At 34.5% G+C, this 21,299-nt stretch overlaps 1 protein-coding gene across 4 annotated transcripts in view; it reads left to right on the top strand.

Moving 5' to 3' along the window:
• The first annotated feature begins 3,017 nt into the window (after positions 1 to 3,017).
• Positions 3,018 to 21,299, top strand: part of LOC138334232 (uncharacterized) — a 31,975-nt gene continuing 13,693 nt past the window's right edge. For 3 of the 4 annotated variants that reach the window (XM_069282846.1, XM_069282845.1, XM_069282843.1), the window contains exon 1: positions 20,222 to 20,316. Coding sequence is in view for 1 of the 4 variants with exons in the window: in XM_069282847.1 (XP_069138948.1) it covers positions 3,034 to 3,081; positions 20,224 to 20,316 (141 nt within the window). In the remaining 3 variants the exon portion in view is untranslated. Of the gene's footprint in view, positions 3,082 to 20,221; positions 20,317 to 21,299 lie in introns of those variants that run through there. The other variant, XM_069282847.1, reaches the window with a different exon arrangement.

The following is a 21,299-nucleotide window of genomic DNA, read 5'->3' as shown; positions in this document are numbered from 1 at the left end:
TTGAAAATTTTACTTAAATATGTTATACTTTTAACATAAACTATGGTATACTTAATAATATTCATGAAATTTTTAAAAATGTTTACATAATTTCCCGCTTCCATTTATGGTCCAGTTGTGACACAGTATTGCGATGTACATAATATGTAACAAGCCCCTGTGCTCGGTCATGTATGTACTATATAACTGTTCACGTGCTCCAAACAGGTATAGTAACCCGTGCTCCGCGTGCGTTGTAATGGGTAATATCTTCGATTCAGTAACAATTCCAATCAAACAGAGGAGCTACGCTGTATACATACGATAAAAGACTTTATAAATTTTAGCTCCATTTGGTACAAATTAATGTTTACGGGTGGTGGCTTGGATCAGATTTAAGCAGTTTTGTACAAAAACACAGGTATGTGGTTTTGAGGGTGACCGCCTTATATCCCCTACGGCCCAATAGTCCGAAGGCCCGTCAGTCCCGAAGGCCCATTTTGACCAGAGTTCTAAGGCCCGTTAGTCCCGAAGGCCCAATAGTCCGAAGGCCCGATTAGTCCGAAAACAGATGATATAATTAGGATTTATATGCGAACAGTACTTGAAATGAAACAAACGTTTATTACAGTTTTCGATGCAAAAGATTTGTTGTAAACTTGCTAAGGTAGACTTACATGTATGTGACTATTGAATTGATACGGAAAATGATATGAAACAACGAAATGTAGTGTATTTTCAAAAAGAGCATAATCTTGAAATACATTAACGTATCTGATATTAAAGAGTATTATTTTTTTATATGTACAATGCAATCCTGTTTAATATTTCCCCCAAAAAATATCATTATGCGGACCATTTCCATCATTATGGGTAGAATAAACAATTCAAAGAATGGGGAAGTCGTTAAATACATGTATATATTGTACAATATAACGACGTTTACAGGTATAATAAAAGTCATTTTTCGGTAAGATTTGATTATATACATCATTTATTCATGGAACAATGTTAATCCTAATGCAATACAGTGTACAAAAGGCTAACAATCGGACATTTTAAAGCTTGCATGTTCGTAAGATAATTCATAGAATGCATGCTTGTGAGATATCCTATAAAATGTAAGATGTTATTTTTATTATTTTTTTTTTTATTTTGATGTAATTTTGACCTGGCATTGCTCCATAAAGAAATGACAACTTGCTGTCCATAGAAATTGTCAGATCAGCAGTGCCGAAAAATGTTTTCGTCAAAATACGTTAATTATAACAACTCTATTAACTTGCAATTTTTACTAATTTTCGGACTAAAGGGCCTTGGGACTATTGGGCCGTAGGGATATAAGGATGTCACCAGTTTTGAGATATTATTCTTTACATGCTTATGTACATTTAATTTGTTGGTAGAGTCGAACCGTTAGCATATCATCACTGGTTCGATATCCGTTAATGTACAATATTACACAAACTTCATTCTGGGTTATATATTTACAGATATACTGTATGACACGGAGTTAACGAAACGAAAATGTGTGTCAACAATAATCATATTAATTATAAAAATGAGCGTTGAAAATAATGTGGATGGACGATGAGTACGAGAGTCTGTGGTGGCTACATAATCCAGTATTAATTCTAAAAAGAGCTGTGAAAATGATGATGGATTGGACGTGAGTACGAGAGACTGTGGTTGTGCAGACAATAATCAGTATTAATTCAAAAATGAGCTTGAAAATAATGTGGAGGGACTTGAGTAACGAGAGTCAGTGTGGTCTACATAATCAGTGTATTAAATTCGTAAAATGAGCTGTGAAAAATAATGTGGATGGACGTGAGTACGAGAGTCTTGTGGTGTGTGCTACATAATCAGTATTAATTCTTAACTTAAGTAATTATGCGTGAAAATAATGGATGGAGTGTTCGTGAGTACGAGAGTCGTGGGTGGTCTAAACATAAATCAGTATTAATTCTAAAATTGAGCGTGAAAAATAGAATGTGGATGGACGTGGAGTACGAAGAGTCTGTGGTGGCTACATGAATCAGTATTGTAATTCTTGAAAAATGAGCGAGAATAATAATGTTGGCCATTGAAACTGTGAAGATACGAGAATGTCGTGGTCTTGGCTTCATACAACAGTATTAATTCGTAAAAATTGAGATGAAAATAATGTGGATGGACGTGAGTACGAGAGTCTGTGGTGGCTACATTAATCAGTATTAATTCTAGAAATGAGCGCTGTGAAAAATAATGTGATGGACGTGAGTAACTAGAGTCATATAGTTGGCTACGTGATAATACAGTATTAAAATCTAAAATGAGCTTGTGAAAATATGAGGATGTCCAGAGTCTATGAAGTATTTCTCAAATGATGTAAAGGATATACGGAGTACCAGTCTATGGTAGCATACATAAATATAAAATGTACCTGTACAATCATAGGCGATTGGCTCTATAGACATTTTTCTAATCAGAAAGTAATCAGCCAGAAGATTCACTCTACAATGTATCTAGTCGTACTTTTACGGAAATATCTGAGATTAGTTGCAATGTGTATGTATATGGCTTTACACGGCAAAGCCCATAAGATTGATGATAATCTAAATATGACTGGTACATGTAGTTTACCGACAGTCCCCTTACATTCTCGATATTTCAGGGTTACTTGCTTTTATTGTGGAATATATATTATAACGAGTGACATATGCACAGCGATAGTGTAGACCCTTGGGATATCGGGAGTGTGGTGTTCTTGACCTTACTATTTTATCTAGATTTCAAAACGTTGCATTGAAAGTCGAGTCTGCGTGTAAACATCGGGGGTAACATAAACTAATTGAATCCCCGTGATCACTTTTCAGTATTCGGAAGTTTACGTATTATTGGCCGACACTATTCATTGCTGGTCACATGACAGAAACGAAGTATATTATTGGTTCAGGAAGTTATATTTTTTTAAATCCCGGCCCATATCTGAGAAACCTATCTCAACCATACGCACGGCTATTTTGTATCAATCCAAGATGGTAATCTCGCTTCACCGCTCTTTTCATTGCTATGGAAGTTCTCTTTCATTGTGCTAGCAAGGCTATTGCTCGCGGGCAGTTAATGTAACTAAGTTTTTGTTCCTAGTCCAAGACTAATTATAAGTTACTTTTGAAAATTTTACTGTAAATATATCGTTTATTGTCTGAACAAGAAAATCATGGGATAAGTCCACAGATTACTTACAACGTGATGAAGCCTTCACAATACAACATGGATAATTTAAAATTTACATGTGATGACATAAACGAATACGTAAAGACGAGTGTATCCACTATTATGTAGGCCTGCATATAGTGGATAAGGGGCCATTTTATTGTTCTAAAGCTATATCCATTCTAAGTTCAAAGTATGGTCTAGTTGCTCTCTGCACAAAGAATTGAAAAAAAATCTGGGGTTTAGATACAATAACTATCTGGGGTAAAAATCCCCAAAACTTAATGTTACTCTTTGCCACAGTCTAAACAGTACTTAAGTAAATGAGGCCATGGACATAATGACTAAATTTTTATATTCTTATAGACAATTTAAATGCAAATTAATTGGTAGCATGATTGGATGAAAGGGCTAGCTACGAGTATTAAGTGACTAGAATGATCTTAACCGTTAAAACAGACAGCCATCTTTTAAAATATAATTCCAAGATATAATCAGCTTATACATGTATGAACGCAACTCCCAAATTGGTACCATCATAATTTATGCACCAGTCCTATATATATGATAAGAAGCCTGAAAACAAAAAGATGGTAGTCAAAATTGTCGTTCTGCCGAGGGAAATTAAAGAGAGTTACCTTCCTGAAAATCTAGACTATCACTGATGCTACAAACGTAAGCGTATAAAAATAAAAACTAAATCATAGGTCAGAAGTCGCACATCCCGTAGTACAATAAGATCATGACTACAAGGGGACAAACACACACACAGGAAGATTGTCACTTCCATAATAGGTAATTCCAGACTCGACTCTGAAAAAGCTTACAACTTATAAAAATAAGGACAACTTCTAAAGTCCCAAATTATACGACTAAAGACAATAAAATCCATTGTTATAACCTTCTTTCCCCAACTAGAATGATAATGTTGAAGTCCCTAACCTTTGCTTCTTATTCAACCAATAGACTATACCATCATACATTAATTACAATACAAAGTTAAATATTTGTACAGTATTGTACATGTACTAAATTATTTTATTGAAGTAACATTTGTTAAAATGCAAAATAAAATATATCTTTCTATGAATGTCAGGAAGATATTACTGCCCATGCAGATAAGTCCCCACTATTTTTAATAGACCTAAACATATATAGAATGAAATAAATAAAAATTTGTTACTTGGAAGAAAGAAAATAAAGACATTAGTTTAGAGGTAAATTTCTGTTATTTGTATAATGTATTTGAACTTGTCCAGTCATTAATGAAAGTCCAGCAGAATATTTAGACCTTAGAAGAATTGTATATGATCAATCTTATTTGATATATTTGGTAAGTGTATATGTTAAATTTCCACTTAATAACCTATATCCTAATATGCCATCAACTTGTAAATATTACATGTTTGATTGACAATACACTACTACTTTTGATTGTAAGCTAACCTTAACACCTAGTGCACTACATTCTAACTTAGTAAACTACAAATTCATATTGCACATTAAGACAGGTGATAAACACCAAAGTCCCCCATAACTAGGTAAAGGGTCGTATTTTACAATGCTGACGATATTTAATATTTGATAAACATCTCCAAACTTTGGCTGATACATCTCTATTGTAAACTTAAACAATAATATTTTGGGATCAAAAAATTTGATTTCTTTAGTAGTAATTTCAAAACAAATCCTATGAATATTAATACTATGTATAATAAATGAACAAAAATCAGTTTAGATAAATAAACAGTTGTACATGTATAAGCTGTATTGATTTATTCTAGCAGAAACATCCACTAGCATACCCCATATTTATGTATTCCAATTACAAGTTAGCTAGGTTAATAGGTTTTTACATGCATTCAGGTAATCACAATCCATTCTTTTCTATATCAGGCAAAAAAAAAATATGTCTCTTTAGGGTTACCTAACCAACCCTAATATTTTTTACGCCCTACCAACCCTATTTTTTTTTCCACTTTTCTTTTCTACAGAAAAATATATCAAAAGGTTGGGATTTTTGGATCTCAGACACCAGTTCAGCTGGCCATTATTTTAGAGTGAAAATGAGACTTAAAAAAAAAAATTCTTCCTCCGACCTACCGACCCTATTTTTTTTGCCAATAAACCCTACTACAGACATTTTGGTGGCGGTTTTGGCCTTACAATGTAGATGTTTGACTAGTATGTATACAATGTACCCTGAGCTAGGATGTTAGTTAAACATTACAGGATAAAACAATTAACTGGCCAGACCGAGGTGCATATATATATTGAGTCAGAGGTAGAGAAATACACCTACACTAGGTATATTTACTGGTAGGTTTTGCAATTGGAATGGGAGTTCAAGAGTATGTGTCTGAAGCATGCTTGGAATTATACAAACTGTACATGTAATAAGTAAAAATATAGGGACTTAAATTAGTAGAGTGTATGAATTTAACTATAATTAACCTCCCTTCTCCCCCCTCCTCAATAAAATAAAAATAAGATACAAAACAATGTGTACACATTATCTTCATTTTGAGAATTTTTTTTTTTATAAATAGTAATTTTTAGTATTGAAAGAATATAGCACATTTTGATAAAATATAGTAAGTTTACTATTTATTATTATTTGAAACAAAACCACATGCGGTCAAGTAGACTGGTGGTACAGATCTAGAGGTTGTCACAGCAGGTTATCAATTGAATCGATCAATGCTATAATGGACCCCTGGGGTTCTTACCTGTGATGCCTGATCAGCTCAGGTAAGGTATTACCTTATTAGATGGGGTGTGGAAAGATTGAGAAAAGGCCTTAGGCCTGTAGGTGGCTATAGAATAATGTAAATTATACAAATATAGCATTTTGATGAGGTCGATATAACCATGTATGGACCGAAACAAAATGCTATATTTGTTTTATTATTTTTCGTCATTTTCAAAAAATTACAAATTTTTCTGTATTTTAGCTGATTTCTGAGAATTAACTCAGGACATCTTTGTTTACAGAAAAAAGAAAAGAAAAGACAAAAACTGATATTTAACAGATGAATTATATTCTCAAAGTATACATATATATATATGACATACACATTAGAAACATGTTTTAACATCAAAAGTGTTCAAATGACACAAATTAATAAAAAATGCATATAATATAATTATTGCAAAATTCATTCTGTGATGAACAATTATTAAATACTGGGGCAGGAGGCTGAAATCTGTTTGGCGGATAAGATACACAGTTTGTAAAAGCTCTGTATTCCTCGTCTGTGGGGATAGAAACAGTTTTGATCAATTCATCACCCTGATCAAAATCACTTTGCAATTCTGCATTGAGATTTTCAGCTTGTGAATTAATCCGACAATGGCTGAAATGAGCCGAAATCAATATTTTCAAAACTTCGCTATCATCTATTTTCCGAAGGCTAAAGGATGTAGGGACAGTAGTTCTTTCTTGTCCTTGATTTTCTCTGCAAAGTTGGTTGTATAGACATAAAGCTTTTTCGTGTTGTCATCAGTTTTTTTTGTCCAGAATACGTCTTCAACAAAGTTTCCTATCTATGGCCTGTTAGTCATTATGTGCCTACCTGCAATATGAGTGGCATCTAACACGTACAGGAACGTAGTTTTCTCGGAGGTGAAGGATTTTGTATAAATTTAACAGAAATTCCTGCCCGGCTTTGATATTTCTTCCCATGAAATGAATGATCAAGAGTGAATGTTATGCCTATTAGCACTTCTTGTGTAATTTCAAACTTCCATCACTTGCAGGAGGTTCCATACCAGTTTTCCGCTTTTTGAAATAGAATTTTGGGCCTGTCCTGCATTCAGCAATCCGAAGGAATTTCACAAAAGATCTTACAGGACACCCTCCAAACTATACTACCCTGAAAATATACACACATGGTTAGTGAAACGGAGAAAGTAACCTTGCATTCTTTTACATATATTATAATATTGAGTGACCAAAGGCGCATGCATTTAGTCCCATTGATCATAAAAAGAATTATTACTAAAGACCTAGGTAACAATAGCAAAGGATTGGTGATCCAAGCACAACAACATGTTTGCTGTAACCGTTTGGACAAAATTTGTTATCTTCAATAGAAATGAACGAAATAGAATAAACAATATGAACAAAAACACATTTATACTGTTACGCTCATTTTACTCCAATCAAAACTGTAAGCTCATTTATTACCAATCTATACTGTAAGGTCATTTACCCAATCAAAAACTTGTAAGCGTATTATAAAAACCCACACATACTGTTAAATCTGATTTTAACCATCAATACTGTAAGCTCATTCTAAACCATTCAAGACTGTAAGCTCATTTCAACACCAATCAATAGCTGTTAAGCTCATTCTACCCAATCAATACTTGTAATAGCATTATTCTGTAAACCAATCCATACGGTAAGCTCATTTTACCCATCAATACTGTAAGCTCATTTTAACCAAAACAATACTGTGAGCTCCTTTTTAACATTTACCAATCAATACATGTAAGCGTCATTTTAAACCATATCCAACTAACACTTTAAGCGCGATTTTACCATCCCATACAGGTAATAGTTATTTTACCAATCCATACCTGTAAAGGTTATTTTACCAATCCATACTGTAACTAGCATTATTTTAACCAATCCATACTGTAAAGCTCATTTTAACCAATCAAATCCTGTAAGCTCATTTTACCAATCATTACTGTAATCTATTTACCAATCACTACTGTAAGCTTAATTTTACCAATCCATACTGTAAGCTCATTTTTAAAAAAAACCAATCAATTCTGTAAGCTCATTCTACCAAAACTAACCATTAATACTGTGAGCATCGATTTTAACCAATCCATACTGTGATGCACATTTTTACCAAATCAATACTGTAAGCCTCCATTTACCAATCCATACTGTGAGCTCATTTAAAATAGAAAACCAATCGCATACTGTGAGCTCCATTTAAAGCCCAATCCAAAACTATAAGCGCATTTATAACCAATCTAATACTGTGAGCTCATTTAACCAATCAATTAACTAGATTTAAATACAAAATACTGTTAAACAAACCTCTTGATATTGTACATGCTTTCCATGCTCCATATCTCACTGAATCCATGTCTGGTTCGGTTTTTTGTTTTTTTTTTTTCCTCTGTGGACCTTAGTACACAAACCATGTTGTTTTTGTGGATTCTCATGTAACTGCAAAATCACGTCTTTTAATGTTGCAGAAAGGTTTCTCGGTCTACCTCGTCAACGTCCGAAATGCAGCATTTTATTGTTTTATTTTATTAAAAAAAAAAAAAACTTAGAACAAAGAGTTTGCGGACCAAAACATTAACAATATAAAATCACACTTAATAATCTGACATAATACAGAAATTATATTCTGATTAAATCATCTTTTTTTAATCATTGCCATAGCAAGAAACTACCATAACCTGTACAATGTTTACATTCAATGATAAAATATGTTACACCAGTTTTACACCACCATTGGTACTGTAATTAGAGTGTGTGTGTCGTCGGGAGTTTACTGTAACGTAAGAATGTAAATGCGCTCCAAATCGTCGTCATTTATTGAGTGGTAAATGATCTATAATACAAGCCATTTTTTTTCCCTGTCGTTTTAAAGCTCTTTTGTCATGGAATTGAAGACTTTTTAGCCAACTTTTTTATGTCAGAATCTTTATTGCCAGGTTAATACCCCCATGTCATTTCTTTCATCTAGGTGTCTCTCTGAATCCCACTACCTGTATGGCCAAAAAGGGTTGATTTTATTGTAGTCTTTTTCACCTTATTTTTGTTTCTCAATTCCATGTAGAAATTTGGAGACGTGCGTCGTCTAAAATCCACAACAGAAAACGTTTCAAAATCAAGTGCTCTGAGTTTTTCTCAGCTACCCAGATAGTCACCTGAAATGCCTAACTACGCAGTGCCTTGTTGCTCTCTGAGTTTTGTTTTGAGGTCAGCATTGTCAAAAAATATATTTGCGATATCATCTGATGAGAAAAAGTTTTGAAAACCTGTCCACCGGTTTGCCATGTTGTTTTGTGTTACACTTCGTTCGCCCTAAAGTCCTTCCAGTATGTATTGTTCCTATGTGTTCGCTGACTCAACAAGCGTGTTTATGATCAAAGGATTGGGTATTAATCTAAAAAGTAACCGTGCTATAATACTTTTTCTATGAACTACTTCCCGGAAAAATCGTGCAATCATAGTTTTATTTATCTTTGATTCACTGTGGCAGAGCATTCTGCGACCAATGATAGTGACATAAAATCCAGAAAAATTATAAATATATATAAGTGACGAAGATTTTTGTTACCAATGTAATAATGGGTAGTTTTAATATCCAACACAACAACATATACATAAAGCATGTACAATTGGAGTTGTAAGATGGAAGTCTGAAAAATATAAAGTTTATGACTTCACCTAGCTCAAAATTTACTTCTTGAACTTAAAAATAACATTAAGCTGTATATGATCAAAATATTTAATTATAAACATTTCTCCATTTAAGGATGTACTTTCTTCTGAGGAATCAGTCCCGTAGAAGTCTCGTTTCAACATAAATCAAAGAAGTTATGTGCGATTTTCAAATATAATTTATACAGTATCTGTAGCAAGTTGCCCAGAATGCCCAAATTTTTGTCAAAAAATTACTATTTCTAATTTTAGTAGATTTTTTTATACAATTAGGTAGAGATAGGGATTTTTCAAAGAAATGCCCCATTTAGCGCCATTTTGAAATTTGTGTCTTGTTTCGCTTCAAGTAGAGCCACAGTATTTCCATTTTTTACTGATACTGAAATTTTTATTTTTATAACGAATATCATCCACTGGCGCCCAGCATTTTTTAGCTGTGAATTTAGCTAATTTTTGCTGCAAATCGTTACTCAGGTTCGTAGTAATTTAAGATATTGAGCCAATTAATAAGAGAAACGATACACTTTTGTGATTTATTTTTACATTTAAATTGGGTATACACTTGGGCACTTTTATTTTTTACTTTAAAAAATACTGAAAAATAACAAAAAATTAATAATGGGGCATATAAGTAAGCTCACCAACGGACCCCCAAATTGTTTCTTCCTCGATTTAGAAAGTAAACTACCGTTTCCCCCTATTGAATTCAATCAATAATAACAAAAGTTTAATACCACAGAAACACTTGCTAAGCTTTTTTTTTACCATGCATTTTCCTATAATGGGTTAAATATAGCAAAAATGGGCCTTTGAAACTGGTGCATTCATTATAGCTCATTCTAATTAAGGGTAAGGGGAAGCAAATACTGTGCAGCTCATTATTCTGGAGAAAAAATATAAGTCTAATTAATACAAAAAACTGTATGAGCTAATTTTTCATAAAGAAGCACTACTAGAAAATGAATTTTATCCACACAATCAAACATTCAATTCATATCTAAACATCTCATTAGGAAATTATGAGCTTTAATATCTAATACTCATAAGTCATATTACCAACAAACGGCAAAATTTCCCATAAATACCAATCAACATTTTGTTTTTAACTAGGTGCTCTTCGAGTTTGACAAAAGCTCCAAAAACGAGCACAACACGGAGACATAATGTTTTTTTTTTTCCATATTTATTTTCTGGTACGAACTGAAACCATGAACGTAACCATTTTTTTTTTTTTCTTTAAACTTTCTTTAAACGATCTACGTCCTTTTTTTTCCAAAAAAGGTTCTCTCTATACCCGAAGAAAATTTATGCACTTTTGACTTCTCAGATAGACCTACACACGCTTAAGAGTCTTGTGACGCTTAAATGTTAAATAATACTTACAAAATCACAGGTCTTAGCGTATTAATAAAGGACGTTTTTTTTCTCCTCCTTTTGTCTCAGGGGGAGGCTACTTTAAACTATTTTCATAGTTGTTGGTAGTAATTTGCAATAAATGTACAATGTCATATGTTCATCTTAATTAGTTTAAATAATCTCACAAGATCATGCATTTCGAAACCATGAATACGATGGTGTCTTGTTAAGTGGTGGTTTGTTCATGTAACGTATACATAAAGTACTGATCCATTTATTAATAGACTAAAATAACAAAACCCACTAATTTACATAGTGATCCATTAGAAAACAAACCATATAGATTGTTAGTAGATCCATAGAAACAAAGATCATATAGATTGTTAGTGATCCAAAGAAACAACCATATAGATTGTTATTGATTCCATAGAAACAAACCAAATAGTAGTTGTTAGTGATCCCTAGAAACACACCATATTCAAGATTGTTATGTTCCATAGAAACAAACCATATAGATATGTTGGTGCTCCATCAGAAAAACAAACCAATTCCACTATGAAACAAACCATATAGATTGTTAGTGATCCATATAAACAAACCATATAGATTGTTAGTGATCCATAGAAACAAACCATATAGATTGTTAGTGATCCATAGAAACAAATCATATAGATTGTTAGTGATCCATAGAAACAAACCATATAGATTGTTAGTGATCCATAGAAACAAACCATATAGATTGTTAGTGATCCATAGAAACAAACCATATAGATTGTTAGTGATCCATAGAAACAAACCATATAGATTGTTAGTGATCCATTGAAGGTAAATATTTTTGAGAATGAGTTATTAGTGATCCATTAACTTTTAATGCATTTCAGAATAATTTGTTAGTGGTGTGTTTGATGTTTATGAGCTAGGGATATGCCCTGACCTTGATACAGGATCGAGGTATATAGTCTCATTCAACAGGCTTTTGATAACTATGTAATCCTTTATTGGTATGATACAGCTGTATAGCTAACTAAAAGTCTGGTTGAATGAGAACAAGCGGGAAGGTCAACTTTATCAATTTAATTGTGTTCCATCATGTACCTGTACTACATCACATTAATTGTGTTCCATCATGTACCTGTACTACATCACATTTATTTAGACATTATGCTCTGTGTGGTGTGAATTATAGATGTGAGAGAGACATTTACTGACATCAAACAAGTATCATGATCACCAGTTTTTACAACAAGTACTTGTATAATTATATAATATGACATTTATTTGAAGTTTACAACCAATGTTTAAAATAATTGCTAGCTTGGATGGTGTACTTGTATAAGAATATACCCTAACTTAGTTCATTATTGAGAATTTGAACTTTAATTATATAAAAAAATATACTTGTTTACAATTTAGTTTGAGGATATAGTAACCTGCTACTCTGTTTTAATTGGTATCTGACAAAGGATTAGATAAAGCTATTAAATCATGCAGGTTTGTTGACATGCATGATGATTGAGATCAATACATTAATTCAATTTCTTGCTAATTATGAATTAACTGTACATGTCCTGGCTGCTTAACTAGGCATTTGTAAAAACTTGATGGGCTGTGACCAAAGCGTGCATTGTCGATGACGTCATCAATATCTACATATGTTCATGGGGCGGTGAAAATGCTTCTTTTATATTTAATTAAGCTGCTCTTATCTCTTTTTTTTTTTTTAGGTCACCTGAGACAAAGTTTTAAGTGACCTATTCTACTATTATGGCCTTTTGTCCGTCGTCTTGCGTTGGTAAACAATTTACATTTTCGATTTCTTCTCAAAAACCGCTTAAGCAATTTCGATGAAATTTTGTACAAACCTTCTAAGGCATAAGGCTAATCAAAATTGTGAATTAGATGACCGCCACCCCCCAGGGGTCTGTGGGAAGGTCCAAAAGTTGTAAAATGGACTAAAAGTTAAAAAATATTCTTCTCCACTCACAGATGTCTGGTAGAATCAAATACTCTTCATAGATAGAAACGTCTCAATTAAGGCCCTATACAACAAATTGTGAATTATATGACCCTGGGGTCTCAAGTTTTCCACTGGGGAGGGGGTTAAGTTTGCAATAGTTTATATAGTGAAAATACATTTTGGAGCATTATTTGGTCATTTATGATAGAAAATTAGTCAAATTTTGTCAGAATTATCCCTATGAGATGGCTATTGAATCCTATTAAGAAATTTTCCATGACTGACCCCCAGGGGCCATAGGGGCAGGGCCAAAAGGGGTCAAATAGGCTAAAACTTCAAAAATCTTCTTCTAAAATTCTGGAACTGGTAGAATCAAATACTCTTCATAGATGGAAAGGTCTTAAGGTCCTTTACAAAAATTGTAAATTATATGACCCTGGGGTCTCATGTTTCCCCCTGGGGAGGGGGTCAAGTTTACTATAGTATATATTGGAAAAACACATTTATGAATTTTTTTGCTTTGTTTTCATAGGAAATAAGTCAAACTGGGTTAGAATTATTAGCCTGAAATACTATTTTAACACCATATCCATGTTGGTCCTGGCTGACCCCCAGGGAGCAAGAGGAGTGCGGCCAAAATGGGTCAAAATGGCTAAAATTTCAAAAATCTTCTTCTGAATTCACAGGTTTGATGGAACCAAATAATCTTCATAAATTAAAAAGTGAAATTTAAAAAATCACTGACACTGACTGACTTCTAGTTTGGTTTTGTTGTTTAACTTTGTCAAAGCAAATTGGAATTTTAAGCATAAGGTTTGGTAACATAATACACTAACTATCAAAATTGAAAACAAAAAATGAAAATTTTAATACGAAGGTTCAACTTTAAAGATGCTCCACCGCCAACAAATAGTATTTTTTCATTATCAAAAACAGGAGCAGACGATTTAGTATTTTTCTTCAGTTACAAAAATTACTTACTTTACACCATTATCACCATTGAAAAGTTTGAGCTTTTAATTCTACGTCAAGTTAAAAAGATGAAAAATAATTAATTGCATCCCGAAAAAATTCTGACGCACTATATCCTATATGGAATGAAGTACTGATTGCGCATGCACCAAAGGCAAAATGAAAAGATATATATATTATTTTTGTGTTAATTAGACATACATACACACGATTGAACACCAATTATTGTTCAAATAATGAATATCATTTATGCTCAGTCGGCGGTGAAGCATCTTTAAAGTTTATTCTAATTTGTAAATACTTTTTACAGATTTGAACCAACTTTGCAATGCTCTACCTGTATCAGCACTCAGGTGACCGTCAAGGCCTCTTTGGCCTCTTGTTTGTATATCCATATTCAATTAAAGATACCTCTATTTAAATTAAAGATACCTCTTTTTAAATTAAAGATACCTCTATTTGAATTTAAGATTATACCTTTATTATATTAATAATGATATCTTTATTTCAAAAGGCCTAAAGGGCTAAAGCAATAATACTAATTTGAATGCATGTATAGTGTATCTATAACCATCAAATAGGAAAAACAACTGCTCCGTTGACTCCTCCTTTTGGGCATGCATGACGAACGCTTTCAATGGTACTGCGTATAGCCGTAGCAGTTCGCTGTTTGTCGCAGAACAGTTGTACATGTCTTGTTCTGTTCTTTAGAAAACCCCTGTTAGTACAATCTCTCATGCATGCATATGGATTCCGGAGAGTGCATTTTAATTACAAGGGTTTTGTTAACACTGATCAGGATTAGAGAGTAATCATTATTTTCTTTGTGTTTCAATATTCAAAATAATCCAATTCAAATAGAAATGTGGATTTCAAATAGAAATGTCAGATATCTATTTTACATAGAGTATCAGTATTTGAATTTAGAGATATCTTTGTTTTAAATAAAGACATGTCTCTATTCAAACAAAATTCAAGATAATCTCTATTTAAAATAGGGATATTTTCAATTAAGATAAAAATATCTTTAATTGGAAAAAAATTCAAGAAATTTCTATTTAAAAAAATTAAGACATCTCAATTACAGTTAAAGATATCAGTAATTCAAATAGAGATATCTGAATTTGAAATAGAGATATCTGTTATTTAAAAGAAGATATCTCAATTTTCAGTAGAAATAGACATATCTTTATTTAGATTAGAGATATCTTTATTTAAAGATGCTCCACCGCCGACAGAGCATAAATAATATTCATCATTTGAACAATAATTAGTGTTTAATCGTATATATATATATGTCTAATTAACACAAAAAATAATATAAAATAATTCATTTTGTCTTTGGTGCATGCGCAATCAATATAGGATGTAGTGCCACAGATTTTTTTCGGGATGCAATTAATTATTTTTCATATTTTGACTTGAAGTAAAATTAGAAGCTCAAACTTTTCAATGTTGGTAATGGTGTACAGTAAGTAATTATTGTAACTGATGAAAATACTAAATCGTCTGCTCCTGTTTATGTTAGTGGAAAAAATACCATTTGTCAGCGGTGGAGCATCTTTAAATTAGACATATCTTTATTAAAATGCAGATATCTCTAATTAAATAAAGATATCTTCATTTCAATAGGTAAAATCCCAAACATATCAGATAATATAGGTATTGTATATATTTAATTAACAATTAAAGGATTAATTGTTAGATTGCATTTATTGGAGATATAAATGCAATCAGGGTGGCAGATCAATAGAATAGCGCCCATTAGGCCACCCTGATTGCATTTATATCTCCAATAAATGCAATCTAACAATCCTTTAATTGTTATATTTACATTTTACTTTCTAGCTTCTAAACATAATTTAGATGCGAGTGGTTAACATTTGAATTTCCCACTTTGAACAGCCATTTAACCTCAACAGCCAAGTTAAAAAAAATAGTCCCTATAAAAAATTTAAAAGATAACAAAATTTCAATGTTTTTTTTTCAATAACTTTTCAGTTTACTTTCAATTATCCAGATATTTAAAAGGATTTTTTCATAAGTTTCATAATCAAAATGGTTCATTCAACTATAATTGATGATGTAAATTTTTCTGCGCGGAATAGCCTAACATGGTGTCAGTAAACAGACTCGCATTCATTTATGTAGATATTACTACACACCAACTCTAGGCCGCATTTATTGGCTCATAATGCAGATCATGACTATCACTAGAGTAATGGGAGTCGCAATGGCAAAAAGTAAATATTTGAAAATAAAGTACCATGTGAGGGTGTTATGCCAATTATCAAACTTAAATAATTATCAGATGACGTTAAAGGCCCCTTTGGACCTCTCATGTTCTGTTTGTTAAATTTAAGCTCACCTGGCCTGAAGGGCCAGTGAGCTTATGTCATGGCGCTGCGTCCGTCGTCCGTTCGTCCGTCCGTCAACATTTCCTTTAAATTGCTACTTGTCATAGAGTTCTGCATGGATTATAACCAACTTTGGCCACTGCTTGTGCTAGTGATGATGTCACCAACTTCAATAAAAGGAACATATATGCAGCCATATCATCAGCTTAATTCTGAATATACTGTAGTTCAACACAAAACGGGTTGAAACAAGCGAATAAATGAAAACAATGCGATGATATTTTTCAGGACATGCTTTTTTGTCGACACAATAATACTATTGGATTTCAAAGACCTCACAACTTTAAAGATGCTCCACCACCAACAGAGCATAAATGATATTCATCATTTGAACATTAAGTGGTGTTTGATCGTGTATACATGTATATATGTCTAATTAGCACAAAAACAATATGAAATAATTTATTTTGCCTTTGGTGCATGCGGCCATGCACAATCTGTACTTTATTCCATAAAGGATATATAGTGCCATGGATTTTTTTCAAGATGCAGTTAATTTAGAAGCTCAAACTTTTCATTGGTGGTAATGATGTAATAATAAGTAACTTTTGTAACCGTAGAAAAATACTAAATCGTCTGCTGTTGTTTTTGATAGTAAAAAAATACCATTTGTCTGCGGTGGGAGCATCTTTAAAACAACGTTTTAAATTATTTGACCGTTATGTATAGGCGTAAGTATACATTGTCAGTGATGTGGAGGAAACATTAAGTATTCATACGCTTGACCAGATTGGAGTTCATAGCCTAATATTGCCCATCTGGTTTAACATAGATCAAACGGGAAACTGACAGTAGAATGGCAATAAATATATACACAATAACACATGGTTATATTGGGGGGAAATGAAAATAACATTAAAGTTGGTGTCTGTACTGTTGATGGTGTCTGTACTGTTGATGGTGTCTGTACTGTTGATGGTGTCTGTACTGTTGATGGTGTCTGTACTGTTGATGGTGTCTGTACTGTTGATGGTGTCTGTACTGTTGATGGTGTCTGTACTGTTGATGGTGTCTGTACTGTTGATGGTGTCTGTACTGTTGATGGTGTCTGTACTGTTGACGGTGTCTGTACTGTTGACGGTGTCTGTACTGTTGACGGTGTCTGTACTGTTGATGGTGTCTGTACTGTTGATGGTGTCTGTACTGTTGATTGTGTCTGTACTGTTGATGGTGTCTGTACTGTTGATGGTGTCTGTACTGTTGATGGTGTCTGTACTGTTGATGGTGTCTGTACTGTTGATGGTGTCTGTACTGTTGATGGTGTCTGTACTGTTGATGGTGTCTGTACTGTTGATGGTGTCTGTACTGTTGATGGTGTCTGTACTGTTGATGGTGTCTGTACTGTTGATGTGTCTGTACTGTTGAAGGTGTCTGTACTGTTGATGTTGTGTGTCTGTACTGTTGATGTGTCTGTACTGTTGATGGTGTCTGTACTGTTGATGGTGTCTGTACTGTTGAGGTGTCTGTATGTTGATGTGTCTGTACTGTTGATGGTGTCTGTACTGTTGATGGTGTCTGTACTGTTGATGGTGTCTGTACTGTTGATGGTGTCTGTACTGTTGTTGATGGTGTCTGTACTGTTGATGGTGTCTGTACTGTTGATGGTGTCTGTACTGTTGATGGTGTCTGTACTGTTGATGGTGTCTGTACTGTTGATGGTGTCTGTACTGTTGATGGTGTCTGTACTGTTGATGTGTCTGTACTGTTGATGGTGTCTGTACTGTTGATGGTGTCTGTACTGTTGATGGTGTCTGTACTGTTGAAGGTGTCTGTACTGTTGAGTGTCTGTACTGTTGACTGTACTGTTGAAGGTGTCTGTACTGTTGACGTGTCGTATGTGAGTGTCTGTACTGTTGACGGTGTCTGTACTTGGTGTCTGTACTGTGAGTGTCTGTACTGTTGATGGTGTCTGTACTGTTGACGTGGTGTCTGTACTGTTGATGGTGTCTGTACTGTTGATGGTGTCTGTACTGTTGATGGTGTCTGTACTGTTGATGGTGTCTGTACTGTTGATGGTGTCTGTACTGTTGATGGTGTCTGTACTGTTGATGGTGTCTGTACTGTTGATGGTGTCTGTACTGTTGATGGTGTCTGTACTGTTGATGTGTCTGTACTGGTTGATGGTGTCTGTACTGTTGATGGTGTCTGTACTGTTGATGTGTCTGTACTGTTGACTGTTGTACTGTTGATGTGTCTGTACTGTTGAGGTGTCTGTACTGTTGAGGTGTCTGTACTGTTGAGGTGTCTGTACTGTTGAGTGTCTGTATGTTGAGTGTCTGTACTGTTGATGGTGTCTGTACTGTTGATGGTGTCTGTACTGTTGATGGTGTCTGTACTGTTGAGGTCTGTACTGTTGATGTGTCTGTACTGTTGATGGTGTCTGTACTGTTGATGGTGTCTGTACTGTTGATGGTGTCTGTACTGTTGATGTCTGTACTGTTGAGGTGTCTGTACTGTTGATGGTGTCTGTACTGTTGATGGTGTCTGTACTGTTGATGGTGTCTGTACTGTTGATGGTGTCTGTACTGTTGATGGTGTCTGTACTGTTGATGGTGTCTGTACTGTTGATGGTGTCTGTACTGTTGATGTGTCTGTACTGTTGATGGTGTCTGTACTGTTGATGGTGTCTGTACTGTTGATGGTGTCTGTACTGTTGATGGTGTCTGTACTGTTGATGGTGTCTGTACTGTTGATGGTGTGTCTGTACTGTTGATGGTGTCTGTACTGTTGATGGTGTCTGTACTGTTGATGGTGTCTGTACTGTTGATGGTGTCTGTACTGTTGATGGTGTCTGTACTGTTGATGGTGTCTGTACTGTTGATGGTGTCTGTACTGTTGATGGTGTCTGTACTGTTGATGGTGTCTGTACTGTTGATGGTGTCTGTACTGTTGATGGTGTCTGTACTGTTGATGGTGTCTGTACTGTTGATGGTGTCTGTACTGTTGATGGTGTCTGTACTGTTGATGGTGTCTGTACTGTTGACGGTGTCTGTGCTGTTGACGGTGTCTGTACTGTTGATGGTGTCTGTACTGTTGACGGTGTCTGTACTGTTGATGGTGTCTGTACTGTTGACGGTGTCTGTACTGTTGACGGTGTCTGTACTGTTGATGTGTCTGTACTGTTGAAGGTGTCTGTACTGTTGATGGTGTCTGTACTGTTGACGGTGTCTGTACTGTTGATGGTGTCTGTACTGTTGATGGTGTCTGTACTGTTGATGGTGTCTGTACTGTTGATGGTGTCTGTACTGTTGATGGTGTCTGTACTGTTGATGGTGTCTGTACTGTTGATGGTGTCTGTACTGTTGATGGTGTCTGTACTGTTGATGGTGTCTGTACTGTTGACGGTGTCTGTACTGTTGACGGTGTCTGTACTGTTGATGGTGTCTGTACTGTTGATGGTGTCTGTACTGTTGATGGTGTCTGTACTGTTGATGGTGTCTGTACTGTTGATGGTGTCTGTACTGTTGATGGTGTCTGTACTGTTGATGGTGTCTGTACTGTTGATGGTGTCTGTACTGTTGATGGTGTCTGTACTGTTGAAGGTGTCTGTACTGTTGACGGTGTCTGTACTGTTGATGGTGTCTGTACTGTTGATCGGGTTATAAGTGAAAACTACCATTTTATATATGGAATGGAAGGATTATTCGACTCTTTCATCTGTATATATGAATGATAGGGATATTCTACCTTCTGGATCACAAAACATTATAATTATAATGTACACATGTACATATGACCCTAGGGTAGATTATCTCTAACTTCCCTAATCCACTTAAGAATAGAGTCTTATTTTACTGATATTAATTATATCTTATTCATACCTGATCTATTAGTTCAACCAGATTGTTATTGAAACATCTGCAGAATACTGTATGTTGTGTCTTTATTTGTTTACTGAACCTCTGTCGCTCTTGTTTTTGTAGGCTGTGTCCTTCCGTGGCCTTAGCCTGGTTAGCCGGGTGGCAACATCGATTGCTGTTGCGGTTGGCCATCGCTTGTCTCTGACGGAGGCCGTGGTAAGATTTTACACCCTGGAAGTTACATTATAAATTACATTTGTAGAATATGTCATTCTCTACTGTGAAACAATGTTTTCTCCTAGCTGTAAAATTGTAGCTAGAAAGACCTCTAGACCTAGACAGATAATGGCGTTGTCTTTTAAGCAAGGGTTCCTACATTTACATATTTACCATATACAATTTTCTCTATACAATACTGGAGTTTCGTTATCCCAAAACGATGTGGGTAAAGTACCATTTACCGTCGATTAGTCCCACCTTCCAGTGGGTATGATGGATTGCGTGCCCTAACATTTGAACCTGAAGACAATTACATGACGTCATGACTTCATGCGGTGTGACCGTGGCGTACATTGTCAATGACATCATCAATATTGACGTGCAGACAAGGGAATCATGTTCGATGCAGAGAAAATGCTTCTCTTTAGGCTATCATCTCATCTTTTCTTTTGTGTGTGGAAGAAAAAGAATCATTCCCTATCTATGAGGGCATGACAACAAAATCACAACCCTCGGGGGAATTCATGAATGTCCAACCCTCAGCAAGCCTCAGGTTAGACGTTCATGAATTACCCCTCGGGTTGTGATTTTGTTGTCACACCCTCTAGCTAGGTAGGGAACGATTCTATTAATCACTCTAGCAACATCCCGTTAGGGGTTACGTTGTGGTAACCATTTAAATTGTCCAGTCAAATAGCTGCTTCCAGAATCTGGGAAGTGAATTTTGTCTATAGCTTTGTAACAAAGTGATTAAAAGGATCTGCATTTAGATTAGATTGATTTGACACCAATGTGATATTATTGTAAAGTAGGCAATCAGTTGGATTCACGTTTAAAATATAACACAATTTCCATGTTTGGAGAAGTTATTTGTAGTCATGGTTTTCTTAGTAAATGTACTGTAAAAATAATGTCAATCGAGGTATGGTAGAAACCCACACTGTACTGTATGGATCATAGGGATATTCTGAACTCGGGAT

The sequence above is a fragment of the Argopecten irradians genome, chromosome 11 (genome assembly GCF_041381155.1).
Source record: "Argopecten irradians isolate NY chromosome 11, Ai_NY, whole genome shotgun sequence".
Classification (NCBI taxonomy): domain Eukaryota; kingdom Metazoa; phylum Mollusca; class Bivalvia; order Pectinida; family Pectinidae; genus Argopecten; species Argopecten irradians.
The sequence above is the reverse complement of the archived record's forward strand: the minus strand, read 5'-3'. Positions and strand labels throughout refer to the sequence as shown.